Below are 13,201 nucleotides of genomic sequence, written 5' to 3' on the forward strand. Positions count from 1 at the left end.
AGGTAGTAAACTGGTGGGCCATAGACACTAGATAGTAAACTGGTGGGCCATACACACTAGGTAGTAAACTGGTAGGCCATACACACTACGTAGTAATATGCCTCACTCCCAAGGCACATTATATGGGCCTAGACCTTGCTGTAAAAGCAGCTACTATAACCCTCCCATGGGATGGAGCACACAGAAACCATAGGGGTGTATATCACAAAGCAGGTTCACTAATTTAGCCAGCTTACTTTGAAAAACATTAAGATACATCTCTTGATTTGCAAGTATACCATTGACGTCAGAAGTTTACATACACTTAGGTTGGAGTCATTAACTTGTTTTTTAACCACTCAACAAATATCATGTTAACAAACTATAGTTTTGGCAAGTCGGTTAGGACATCTACTTTGTCCATGACAATTAATATTTCCAACAATTGTTTACAGACAGATTATTTCACTTATAATTCACTGTATCACAATTCCAGTGGGTCAGAAGTTTACATACACTAAGTTGGCTGTGCCTTTAAACAGCTTGGAAAATTCCAGAAAATGTAATTGCTTTAGAAGCATCTGATAGGCTAATTGACAAAATGTGAGTCAATTGAAGGTGTACCTGTGGATGTATTTCAAGGCCTACCTTCAAACTCAGTGCCTCTTTGCTTGACATCATGGGGAAATCAGCCAAGACCTCAGCATTTTTTTGTAGACCTCCACATGTCTGGTTAATCCTTGGGAGCAATTTCCAAACACCTGAAGGTACCGCGTTCATCTGTACAAAACAATCGTACACAAGTATAAACGCCATGGGACGACACAGCCGTCATACTGCTCAGGAAGGAGACGCGTTCTGTCTCCTAGAGATGAACATACTTTGGTGCGAAAAGTGCAAATCAATCCCAGAACAACAGCAAAGGACCTTGGGAAGATGCTGGAGGAAACAGGTACAAAAGTATCTATATCCACATTAAAACGAGTCAGACAAAACCTGAAAGGCCGCTCAGTAAGGAAGAAGCCACTGCTTCAAAACCGCCATAAAAAAGCCAGACTACGGTTTGCAATTGCACATGGGGACAAAGATCGTACTTTTTGTCAAAAAATACAGTTTCGCCATAATGACCATCGTTATGTTTGGAGGAAAAAGGGGAAGGCTTGCAAGCCGAAGAACACCATCCCAACCGTGAATCACGGGGATGGCAGCATCATGTTGTGAGGGTGCTTTGCTGCAGGAGGGACTGGCGCACTTCACAAAAGAGATGGCATCATGAGGTAGGAAAATTATGTGGATGTATTGTAGCAACATCAAGTTCAAGCTTGGTCGCAAATGGGTCTTCCAAATGGACAATGACCCCAAGCATACTTCCAAAGTTGTGGCAAAATGGCATTGGAGTGGCCATCACAAAGCCCTGACCTCAATCCCATAGAACATTTGTGGGCAGAACTGAAAAAGAGTGTGTGAGCAAGGAGGCCTACAAACCTGACTCAGTTACACCAGCTCTGTCATGAGGAATGGGACAAAATTGACCCAACTTATTGTGGGAAGCTTGTGGAAGGCTACACAAAACGTTTGACCCAAGTTAAACAATTTAAAGGCAATGCTACCAAATACTAATTGATTGTATGTAAACTTCTGACCCACTGGGAATGTGATGAAATAAATCACTCTACTATTATTCTGACATTTCACATTCTTGAAATAAAGTGGTGATCCTAACTGACATAAAAACAGGGAATTTTTACTAGGATTAAATGTCAGGAATTCTGAAAAACTGAGTTTAAATGTATTTGGCTAAGGTGTATGTAAACTTCTGATTCAATTGTATTTAAAAAATAGAAAAGCTTTATTTTAACGGAATTTAATAGGTTGTTGGTTGCCGAGTCACTTACTAGGTCTTTGCCCATATTTCATGGCAATCTATCTTGACATGAAGTCAGAATATTAATGTAAATTGGCTGGCTAACTCATCGATCCATCTCCCCCTCCCCCGAAGTACTTGGATCTTAGGTACGCTCAAGGTTGAGTACAGTTCAGATGTCGTTGGACGTCGTGCCCTTGCTCTTGCGTCCTGGAAGAGGGAAGGCAGACTTGCTCTGAGGCTGTGTGAGGCGGCTGGTGAGCATAGTGAAGGGTTCAATGAGAGAGTTCCTCTGTGTGACGCTGACCTCCCAGAGCTTGACCTTCTCCCCCCGCGCCCACTGCTGCGCTGCCTCGTGCTCCACCTGGCGAAGCTCACGCAGGTCCGTCTTGTTCCCTAGCACGATCACCATCACCTGCAGGAAGAGGGGACACTCCAACTAAACAACAATAGCATAAGGTTCTGATTTGTGTCTTGGTTGATTGTTTTTTTATTGTTATGGCCACTGTGCTTCTGCTTGCTCTTTGGGTTCAAGGCCAGGTTAGAATAAAAGTACTGTGACAACTGCTGATGTAAATAGGGCATTATAAATACATTTGATTGATTAGCTGTCTATGGCCAAAACAATCAACGAAACCTGGCTCACTTTAACAAAACCACACACACTTAGCATAGCTTAAGGAGAGTTTCAATCAATCACAATCCCAGTACCTCTTTCTTGTCTCTGGATTTGTCTATCTCCTTCTTGAGGACATCCACCTTCTTGAAGGACTCCAGGCTGTCCACGCTGTAGACCAGCACAAAGCCGTCTGCCACCGAGTAGTAGTGCTTGGGAAGGTCCAGGCCGTCGTGGAGCCCCCTGGTGTCATAGAGACGTAACTGTTCCTTCACACCGCGGTCTGTCTCCACCGACGCCACATACACATCCTCCTGGGTCTCAGTGGACTCTGAACCTTCAGGAGACAATGGAATTCAATGGTTGTGTTCAACAGTCTGGCAGGTAGGCAGTACTCACTCAACTCTCGGTGAAATACAGTATCTATATTCTATAGCATTAATTTGTTTCCTTTGGCTCCCTGTGGAGCGTGAGGCCACACCAGGTCGGACGGTCAGTTCTCTGGTTTACCCCAGACCATGGTCTTCAATTCACGCAACACACAAACTTAGTTACAGATTTCAACTGCAAAAGTTGTATAGTGAAAGAAGTGCAGAACACTGTTTTGCTCCCAATAACTGGACTTTCGAGGCTACATTGCAAATTCCCTTTTAACACTACAAGCACATTTATACCGTGTTAATCTCTCAAATACAACCAATTCAGTCATCAACTTACCAATTGCGTGATTACCATATAACAGCTGTTCAAGGATGGCTGTTTTTCCTACAGATGCCAAACCACACACCACAACTTTGCAGCCTTTCCCCATTTCGAATACGCGAAAACCTGCAATAGCACAAAAATAAATGTAAAATAAGAATAAGAAAAATGAACTACTGTAGCTGAAGCATCTTCGTCAACATCGCATCCAAAGTTTACGTAGCTGGCTTGATACGATAAAACAAGTACCTTGGTGTAAGAGTTGGCCAAACGGAAAGATTACAATTATTATTGGAGTAAACTTGGTCGCTAACCAACTTTGATGTTATTTAGCTAGCTAAAATCACAACATCCATTCTCTTTTGACAAGGAAGTTCCAATGATTTTCTGCGCATGTGCAGAGGCGAGGGGAGCGGTGAATTTTAAGAAAAATGCACTGTATAAATAACACATACATTTATTAATATGCATGAATAAATGTCAAATATAAATGTATATTACCAGCAACCAATAAGAATGGTAAAATCGACAAGTGTAGTGGACCAAATCTCAATATACAAAAGTAAGTACTACATTATTTTATTTCAATGTGGTTGTTTTCTAAAATGCCAAGACCATCAAAATCCAGGTTATTAAATTAAGTTAGGTGAAAGGCATATGAAAAATATTAACATGATTGGATAAACTACAATACCCAGGCGTATCTGACCGGAACTGTGTCACTGACGTTTTGATAAAGCATACTGGGTACGTTTTTTCTTTCTTTCCGGCAGGTACGCCATCATGTAAGAGTGCATTTTATTTTTTCAGTATGTACAATCCATCAGAAATCTGTATTAAAACATGGCCATCAGGTTGTATAGTTCTGGGGTTAGTTAACGGAATGCTTAGGTAATCACACACTACCTCCATTTCTGCTTTTTAATTTCTGAAAATATGAATATTGCATTGTGTATCCGAGGTAATGCACGGGTCTTCTATTGGTCTCCTATACATTGCCGAAGAGCGAGGTTAGAAAGTTGAGAGTTTTATAAACACTGAACTTCAATGTCTATGTGCATTTGTTGCGTTACGGGTTTTTACTAGTAAATATTTTAGCTTTAGTGGTTATCTACTATGGAGTGCTAGCCGGTTAACTAACTACCTATCCAGTGTGTAGGACTTTGCATCGGGGCCGACCGCGACCCTCCTGCCCGAAGACTGATTTCCAGGGGGTCTAGAATGAAACAGAAATTAGCCCCAAAAGCACGTGCATGTAGACTCCAATTTAATACATACTAAATTAAATGTATCCCGAAGATGTCATTCGTGACTTGGTTATTTAAAGGTTACATTACGTTGTCAACAAAGCAAACGTGTTGGCTAGCTAGCCAATTTGGTATATCATGGCTTTGAATGAAGATTAGCAAATTGTCGGTACTAGAGTAACGGTTAAATCCCAGTATTTAATGGTGATCATTACGTATTTCTATTTGCCTTTTTCACAGTTAATCCAACATGGGAGCGTACAAATATATGCAAGAGCTATGGCGCAAGAAGCAGTCCGACGTGATGCGCTTTCTCCTGCGCGTCCGATGCTGGCAGTACCGTCAGCTCTCCGGTCTCCACCGTGCGCCTAGACCCACCAGACCAGACAAGGCCCGCAGACTGGGGTACAAGTGCAAACAAGGTGGGTGACCGAGACAATTTACGTTGACCTCCCCTTAACAGTGCTGCTACTCGAGGTTTATTATCTATGCATAGTCACTTTACCCCTACCTACATGCTCCCGAGTGGCGCAGTGGTCTAAGGCACGACATCTCATTGCTAGAGGCATCACGACAAACCCACTACAGACTAGGCAAGTTCAGAACAAATTCTTATTTATAGTGACGGCCAAACCCCGATGACTCTGGGCCAATTGTGTGCCGCCATATGGGACTCCCAATCATGGGCCGGTTGTGAGAGAGCCATTAATTGTTGTATTAGACAGTAATTGTATTCCCATTGCCTGTTCGTGGTTTCGCAAATACATTCAAGTCACTTATATGTTTGGAAGTGTTGCTTCACATGAAAGGTAGACCAAGTGGTTGTGTCATTTGTCTTTTATTCCTTGACATGTCGCTGTCTTATGACAGGCTACGTCATCTACCGTGTCCGCGTTCGCCGTGGAGGCCGCAAGCGCCCCGTGCCCAAGGGTGCCACCTACGGCAAGCCTGTCCACCATGGTGTTAACCAGATCAAGTTTGCCCGCAGCCTCCAGTCCACTGCTGAGGTAAGTTTCTGAACAAGTGCATCTGATTATTTTCCTTTCTCCCCAAATGTTGCATTTGCTCACTTTGTTTAAGACTTGAAAGCATGGTATTGATGTAATCTTGGGCTAGTGTTGTTTTTTTAATACAAAGAAAATCTTGCATCAGTCAGTATTTTAAGTCCATGAGGGATAGTGAATGAGTACGCTTCAGGGAGAAGTTACATAGAACTGCACATCGATGTCACAGATCTAACCTGACTTGGCAAATCTACGCTCAATTCCAAATCTACCCTTGCGTCTGCTTCTAGGCCCTTGTGCCGATATGAATGCGTTGGATAGGTACAAGTAATTTCATATTGGCCCCACTTCCCTCTGAAACAAGGCTCACATTCTAAATCGAACCCTCTTCATCAATAATGTGTTCTCTCAATGTGGTTAATGATGCTCAACTTTTTTCCCCATCTTATCGACTATGGTGAAACCAGTCTGAAATAAGCCAATTTGTCTGAAACCACATTACAGAAAATAACGCGTCCTTTCCAAAAGTATCTTGGTTGTATTTAAAACTCTATTGTATTAAACTAAGTGAATGGTATTCTCTTCATTGGACTTGATGATTACTTCAATGTTGAGACAAATCCATATGTTGTACAGCTCCATGTGTGTGTGTCAGGCAGTGGGATTTTATCATTTTAGATCTTCCCATACCTTTTTTAGTGTGTGTATGTGTGTATGTGTATATATATATACACACACACACACATATACAGTGCCTTGCGAAAGTATTCGGCCCCCTTGAACTTTGCGACCTTTTGCCACATTTCAGGCTTCAAACATAAAGATATAAAACTGTATTTTTTGTGAAGAATCAACAAGTGGGACACAATCATGAAGTGGAATGACATTTATTGGATATTTCAAACTTTTTTTAACAAATCAAAAACTGAAAAATTGGGCGTGTAAAATTATTCAGCCCCTTTACTTTCAGTGCAGCAAACTCTCTCCAGAAGTTCAGTGAGGATCTCTGAATGAATCAATGTTGACCTAAATGACTAATGATGATAAATACAATCCACCTGTGTGTAATCAAGTCTCCGTATAAATGCACCTGCACTGTGATAGTCTCAGAGGTCCGTTAAAAGCGCAGAGAGCATCATGAGGAACAAGGAACACTCCAGGCAGGTCCGAGATACTGTTGTGAAGAAGTTTAAAGCCGGATTTGGATACAAAAGATTTCCCAAGCTTTAAACATCCCAAGGAGCACTGTGCAAGTGATAATATTGAAATGGAAGGAGTATCAGACCACTGCAAATCTACCAAGACCTGGCCGTCCCTCTAAACTTTCAGCTCATACAAGACTGATCAGAGATGCAGCCAAGAGGCCCATGATCACTCTGGATGAACTGCAGAGATCTACAGCTGAGGTGGGAGACTCTGTCCATAGGACAACAATCTGTCGTATATTGCACAAATCTGGCCTTTATGGAAGAGTGGCAAGAAGAACCATTTCTTAAAGATATCCATAAAGTGTCGTTTAAAGTTTGCCACAAGCCACCTGGGAGACACACCAAACATGTGGAAGAAGGTGCTCTGGTCAGATGAAACCAAAATTGAACTTTTTGGCAACATGTTATGTTTGGCATAAAAGCAACACAGCTCATCACCCTGAACACACCATCCCACTGTCAAACATGGTGGTGGCAGCATCATGGTTTGGGCCTGCTTTTCTTCAGCAGGGAAGATGGTTAAAATTGATGGGAAGATGGATGGAGCCAAATACAGGACCATTCTGGAAGAAAACCTGATGGAGTCTGCAAAAGACCTGAGACTGGGATGGAGATTTGTCTTCCAACAAGACAATGATTCAAAACATAAAGCAAAATCTACAATGGAATGGTTCAAAAATAAACATATCCAGGTGTTAGAATGGCCAAGTCAAAGTCCAGACCTGAATCCAATGGAGAATCTGGAAAGAACTGAAAACTGCTGTTCACAAATGCTCTCCATCCAACCTCACTGAGCTCGAGCTGTTTTGCAAGAAGGAATGGGAAAGAATTTCAGTCTCTTGATGTGCAAAACTGATAGAGACATACCCCAAGCGACTTACAGCTGTAATCGCAGCAAAAGGTGGCACTACAAAGTATTAACTTAAGGGGGCTGAATAATTTTGCACGCCCAATTTTTCAGTTTTTGATTTGTTAAAAAGTTTGAAATATTCAATAAATGTCGTTCCACTTCATGATTGTGTCCCACTTGTTGTTGATTATTCACAAAAAAATACAGTTTTATATCTTTATGTTTGAAGCCTGAAATGTGGCAAAAGGTCGCAAAGTTCAAGGGGGCCGAATACTTTCGCACGGCACTGTAGATATATATATATATATATATATATATATTAGTGCTAGAATTGCTCAACAGTTGTGGGGTAGAGTAAAAGAGGGACTTGAATGTGGCGTAACTGGGTAATACCCCTGCCGCAGGGGGCCATGCATAGTATAGGGTTGGCAGTGCTGTCACTAGACCAGACCCCAGAACATTGCAAATCAATCATTTACATTCATACAAGTTTCTGGGTGTGACTTGTCTGACCTACTTGGTATTCGTTCTCCCCAACAGGAGCGTGCTGGCCGTCACTGTGGAGGCCTGAGGGTGCTGGCCTCCTACTGGGTAGGAGAGGACTCCACCTACAAGTTCTTCGAGGTGATCCTGATTGACACCTTCCACAAGGCTATCAGACGCAACCCCGACACCCAATGGATCACCAGGCCCGTGCACAAGCACAGGGAGATGCGTGGCCTGACGTCTGCAGGCAAGAAGAGCCGTGGCCTGGGCAAGGGCCACAAGTTCCACCTGACCATGGGTGGTTCCCGCCGGGCAGCCTGGAAGAGACGCAATACCCTGCAGCTTCACCGCTACCGCTAGAGGATGTCTGTACATTTAAAGAAATAAACACATGCCTTTTTATGGTGACTAAATATTTCTGTGGTGTGTAAGCGTTAATAATTTTGGGTGTAGAAGATCCCATTTGATGTCTTTGGCGATAAAGGAATATAGTTAGTGGTTAGTAAAAGGGATACGCGAAGCTGATGGACTAGCATTTTCAGACTCGTGAAATGTAGTTTATAGAAATTCACCCTGTCATAACTATTGATCAATATGGCAGTGAGTAACTGATCTGAACCAGTGTTTTTGGGGATAATGGTTTAAGTAACCTGGGGGATTGACTGTTGGCACTAAGGACCACTAGTCAAACAGTGAAACTGCTCTTTGTGTTGAGTGTCTACAGTCCAGGATCACCAGGAAAGGTCACATAACTTTATCTATTTAGGTCTGATATGGCAGGCGCAGAGTTTCTCAAACTGTCCTGGGTCCTCCCCTAGGTGTGCGTTTTGGTGCTAAAACAGCTGATTTAAAATAATCAGCTAGATTTCATTTGAATGTAATTTTAGGGCAAAAACCAAAACGTGCATCGGGGGGCAGGACTGAGTTTAGGAAATACTGTCAGAACAGGGCTCAACCCCTGTTCCTGGAGAGCTGTTGTCCTGTAAGTTTTCTCCAACTCTGGTCTTGCACATCTAATAATTTTCAGGTTGCTTACAACTGGTTGGAGTGAGCCTACAGGACTATAGCTCTCCAGGAACGGGGTTGGAGTGAGCCTACAGGACTATAGCTCTCCAGGAACAGGGTTGGAGTAATCCTACAGGACTATAGCTCTCCAGGAACGGGGTTGGAGTGAGCCTACAGGACGATAGCTCTCCAGGAACGGGGTTGGAGTGAGCCTACAGGACGATAGCTCTCCAGGAACGGGGTTGGAGTGAGCCTACGGGACGATAGCTCTCCAGGAACGGGGTTGGAGTGAGCCTACGGGACGATAGCTCTCCAGGAACGGGGTTGGAGTGAGCCTACGGGACGATAGCTCTCCAGGAACGGGGTTGGAGTGAGCCTACGGGACGATAGCTCTCCAGGAACGGGGTTGGAGTGAGCCTACGGGACGATAGCTCTCCAGGAACGGGGTTGGAGTGAGCCTACAGGACGATAGCTCTCCAGGAACGGGGTTGGAGTGAGACTACGGGACGATAGCTCTCCAGGAACGGGGTTGGAGTGAGCCTACAGGACGATAGCTCTCCAGGAACGGGGTTGGAGTGAGCCTACGGGACGATAGCTCTCCAGGAACGGGGTTGGAGTGAGCCTACGGGACGATAGCGGGGTTGGAGAGCCCCAACCGAGACGTTGAAGAAGTGGAACAGCATCTGGGGCAGGAGTGTCAAACTTATTCCACAGGGGGCTGAGTGTACAGGTTTTTATTGCACTTAAGACCTAAACAACCAGGTTAGGGGTTCCTTACTAATTAGTGAACTTAATTCATCAATCAAGTTCAAGGGTTGATCGAAAACCTGCACAAACTTGGCCCTCTGGAATGAGTTTGATGTGATCTGGAGGATGGCTGGTTTGAGTCCCAGGTCAGAAGGGAAAATCTGAAGAAAGCATAGTTTTCTCATTTGATAAAATATATTTTTCACTCAACTGACAATGTATTATGTAGTATACTGATGGGGCTAAGTGCCATATGAATTCTAACATCTCAACTGGAAAAAATGAAGTTAGACTAACAACACATTCGTTTGCTCAACGTAAAGCACAAGTTTACAGCTAAATAGTAAAGTAACACAATGATATGAAGTACTGCCTGTCCCCCTTAATCTTCTGTTGCGCCATTACTCCGTTCTAAGTAAAGACAATACTTCAAAGACTATACACTGTCTGAAAGGACTCAAAACACTAGAGCAGCAAAGGGGTTGAGATAGAGAACAATGGTCATTTATAGAACTTTCTCACATTTCTGCCAGGCCCATTGTTATTACACACATTTAGATGGGGAAAGAAGACGGCAGTGTTTAGGTCGCCCGTGATCTGTGACCTGGTGACCAAAATTCCACCAAAACTGGAGAATGGGTGAGGAAGGCATGGGCTTGTCTGTTCTCTATTTTTTTCAGGGTGGTAGCAGAAGAAACCAGGGGAATGGGAGCTGGTCAGGACAGGTCTGCCTTGGGATATGGCTGCACCAAACCCATGAAGGCTGCTTGGTGGGGTGGTGATTACCATGTCTGTCAGACAACTAAGTGATGCAGAGAATCTGCAAACGAACTTCATATTCTCTTATTCAAATCAATGTGTTACTGTTATATTTGAAGTGAACGTCCATTGTCCTCTGAGAGTTGTTGAATGTCTTCATTCTACTTAAATGTCTCTCCTCATTCTTGCACTGACCTTGGTTGAAAAGCTAGGTAGACACATTATTTTCTTGTCGACAACTATGACAAGGACGTGTGTTGGAGATATGGTGAAACAGCTCATGTCAGAGTCAATTTGACCTGTTCTGAGACAGGCGGTACTGCTGGATAAATGTGGTTCCTCTCCGTTCAACCAAAGTGCATCGATTCAGGAACAGAGGATAAGGTAACATAACTACTCTATTTCATTGATGTCACACAGGACAACTGCTTCATTATTTTTCTCCTTGGTTAGCTATAAGAAAACACTAGTGTACAGATCTCATCTGTGATAGCTGTGATTTGCTTGATGGATGTCTACTTAGATGCATGTGTTTCAAACACATGCAGACCTACACCCAAATATCTACATTTTGCCCTCGTTCCTGGATTTTAAAAACAAGCTGTTATGTGTGTGTGTCATTCTGAATGTTTCTGCCCTCACGTTGCCTCCCCTCTCTGTGGCCTCTGCCTCACCTCTTGGACATGAGGATCCCCTTTCTCCTAACATTGCCTATCTGGCCTAAATGTTCAAGATGGCCACCATTGTTCCTGTTCGCAAGAAACAAAGGTAACTGAACTAAATGACTATTGCCCCGTTGCACTCACTTCTGTCATCATGAAGTGCTTTGAGAGACTAGTCAAGGATCATATCACCTCCACCCTACCTGACACCCTAGACCCACTCCAATTTGCTTACAACCCCAATAGGTCCACTGACGGTACAAACGCCATCACACTGCACACTGCCCTAACCCATCTGGACAAGAGGAATGCCTATGTAAGATCACACTGCACACTGCCCTAACCCATCTGGACAAGAGGAATACCTATGTAAGATCACACTGCACACTGCCCTAACCCATCTGGACAAGAGGACTACCTATGTAAGATCACACTGCACACTGCCCTAACCCATCTGGACAAGAGGAATGCCTATGTAAGATCACACTGCACACTGCCCTAACCCATCTGGACAAGAGGAATGCCTATGTAAGATCACACTGCACACTGCCCTAACCCATCTGGACAAGAGGAATGCCTATGTAAGATCACACTGCACACTGCCCTAACCCATCTGGACAAGAGGACTACCTATGTAAGATCACACTGCACACTGCCCTAACCCATCTGGACAAGAGGAATGCCTATGTAAGATCACACTGCACACTGCCCTAACCCATCTGGACAAGAGGAATGCCTATGTAAGATCACACTGCACACTGCCCTAACCCATCTGGACAAGAGGACTACCTATGTAAGATCACACTGCACACTGCCCTAACCCATCTGGACAAGAGGAATGCCTATGTAAGATCACACTGCACACTGCCCTATCCCATCTGGACAAGAGGAATACACTGCCCTATGGACAAGATCACACTGCACACTGCCCTAACCCATCTGGACAAGAGGAATGCCTATGTAAGATCACACTGCACACTGCCCTATCCCATCTGGACAAGAGGAATACCTATGTAAGATCACACTGCACACTGCCCTATCCCATCTGGACAAGAGGAATGCCTATGTAAGATCACACTGCACACTGCCCTAACCCATCTAGACAAGAGGAATACCTATGTAAGAATGCTGTTCATTGACTTCAGCTCAGCATTTAACACCATAGTACCCTCCAAACTCGTCATTAAGTTCGAGACCCTGGGTCTGCACCCCGCCCTATGCAACTGGATCCTGGACTTTGACGGGCCGCCCCCCCCCCAAGTGGTGAAGGTAGGAAACAACATCTCCACCCCGCTGATCCTCAACACTGGGGCCCGACAAGGGTGCGTTCTCAGCCCTCTCCTGTACTCCCTGTTCACCCATGACTGCGTGGCCATGCACGCTTCCAACTCAATCATCAAGTTTGCAGATGACACTACAGTGGTAGGCTTGATTACCAACAACGACAAGACTGCCTACAGGGAGGAGGTGAGAGCCCTCAAGGTGTGGTGTCAGGAAAATAACCTCTCACTCAACGTCAACAAAGCAAAGGAGATGATCGTGGACTTCAGGAAATAGCAGTGGGAGCACCCCCAATCGACAGGACAGTAATGGAGAAGGTGGAAACATTTAAGTTCCTCGGCGTACACATCACGGACAAACTGAAATGGTCCACCCAGACAGACAGCGTGGTGAAGAAGGCCCAACAGCGTGTCTTCAACCTCAGGAGGGTGAAGAAATTTGTCTTGTCACCTAAAACACTCACAAACATTTACAGATGCCTGGTACGGCAACTGCACCGCCCTCAACCACAAGGCTCTCCAGAGGGTAGTACGGTCTGCACAACGCATCACAGGGGGCAAACTTCCTGCCCTCCAGGACACCTACAGCACCCGATGTCACAGGAAAGCCAAAAAGATCATCAAAGACAACAACCTTGATATGTACATATTCTTATTCACCCCTTTACATTTGTGTGTATAAGGTAGTTTTGTGAATTTGTTATATTACTTGATAGATATTACTGCATCGTCGGAACTAGAAGCACAAGCATTTCGCTACACTCGCATTAACATCTACTAACCATGTGTATG

General features: G+C 44.1%; 2 protein-coding genes, 1 long non-coding RNA gene and 1 other non-coding gene across 5 annotated transcripts in view; 2 read left to right on the plus strand and 2 right to left on the minus strand.

The window, feature by feature from the left end:
* Positions 1-328: 328 nt before the first annotated feature.
* On the minus strand, positions 329-3,570 carry LOC118399498 (NF-kappa-B inhibitor-interacting Ras-like protein 1). The gene is made up of 4 exons (XM_035795627.2): positions 3,411-3,570; positions 3,177-3,287; positions 2,555-2,796; positions 329-2,258 (listed from the first exon to the last, which is right to left on the minus strand). Exons 2-4 carry the CDS (start codon positions 3,268-3,270, stop codon positions 2,016-2,018), a joined length of 579 nt encoding a protein of 192 aa, XP_035651520.1. The 5' UTR covers positions 3,271-3,287; positions 3,411-3,570; the 3' UTR covers positions 329-2,015.
* A 303-nt stretch (positions 3,571-3,873) lies between these two features.
* Positions 3,874-8,371, plus strand: LOC118399497 (60S ribosomal protein L15). Of its 2 annotated transcripts, none has more exons than XM_035795625.2 (4): positions 3,874-3,946; positions 4,649-4,830; positions 5,279-5,415; positions 8,011-8,371. In XM_035795625.2, exons 2-4 carry the CDS (start codon positions 4,659-4,661, stop codon positions 8,314-8,316), a joined length of 615 nt encoding a protein of 204 aa, XP_035651518.1. In that variant the 5' UTR covers positions 3,874-3,946; positions 4,649-4,658; the 3' UTR covers positions 8,317-8,371. The 2 variants fall into 2 exon arrangements, with proteins under 2 accessions (XP_035651518.1, XP_035651519.1); XM_035795626.2 differs by having other exon boundaries at positions 3,940-4,052.
* Positions 5,823-5,912, plus strand: LOC118399677 (small nucleolar SNORD12/SNORD106). Its single transcript, XR_004828884.1, has one exon. It is a non-coding gene; the product is annotated as a small nucleolar SNORD12/SNORD106 (small nucleolar RNA).
* The window catches only part of LOC127909882 (uncharacterized), a 92,143-nt gene continuing 85,225 nt past the window's right edge, over positions 6,284-13,201 (minus strand). The window contains exon 2 of the long non-coding RNA XR_008072810.1: positions 6,284-7,406. This is a non-coding gene — a long non-coding RNA (uncharacterized LOC127909882). The remainder of the gene's footprint in view (positions 7,407-13,201) is intronic.

Source organism: Oncorhynchus keta, chromosome 20, assembly GCF_023373465.1.
Source record: "Oncorhynchus keta strain PuntledgeMale-10-30-2019 chromosome 20, Oket_V2, whole genome shotgun sequence".
Lineage (NCBI taxonomy): Eukaryota > Metazoa > Chordata > Actinopteri > Salmoniformes > Salmonidae > Oncorhynchus > Oncorhynchus keta.

Excerpts from the sequence above, each read along its gene's own strand:
- LOC118399498 (XM_035795627.2), bottom strand. The coding sequence starts at position 3,270 with ATGGGGAAAGGCTGCAAAGTTGTGGTGTGTGGTTTGGCATCTGTAGGA. Across the intron at positions 2,797-3,176 it reads ATATGGTAATCACGCAATTG|GTTCAGAGTCCACTGAGACC; the intron begins GTAAGTTGATGA and ends TGTCTCCTGAAG. Across the intron at positions 2,259-2,554 it reads AATCCAGAGACAAGAAAGAG|GTGATGGTGATCGTGCTAGG; the intron begins GTACTGGGATTG and ends CTCTTCCTGCAG.
- LOC118399497 (XM_035795625.2), top strand. The coding sequence starts at position 4,659 with ATGGGAGCGTACAAATATATGCAAGAGCTATGGCGCAAGAAGCAGTCC. Across the intron at positions 4,831-5,278 it reads GGGGTACAAGTGCAAACAAG|GCTACGTCATCTACCGTGTC; the intron begins GTGGGTGACCGA and ends GTCTTATGACAG. Across the intron at positions 5,416-8,010 it reads GCCTCCAGTCCACTGCTGAG|GAGCGTGCTGGCCGTCACTG; the intron begins GTAAGTTTCTGA and ends TCTCCCCAACAG.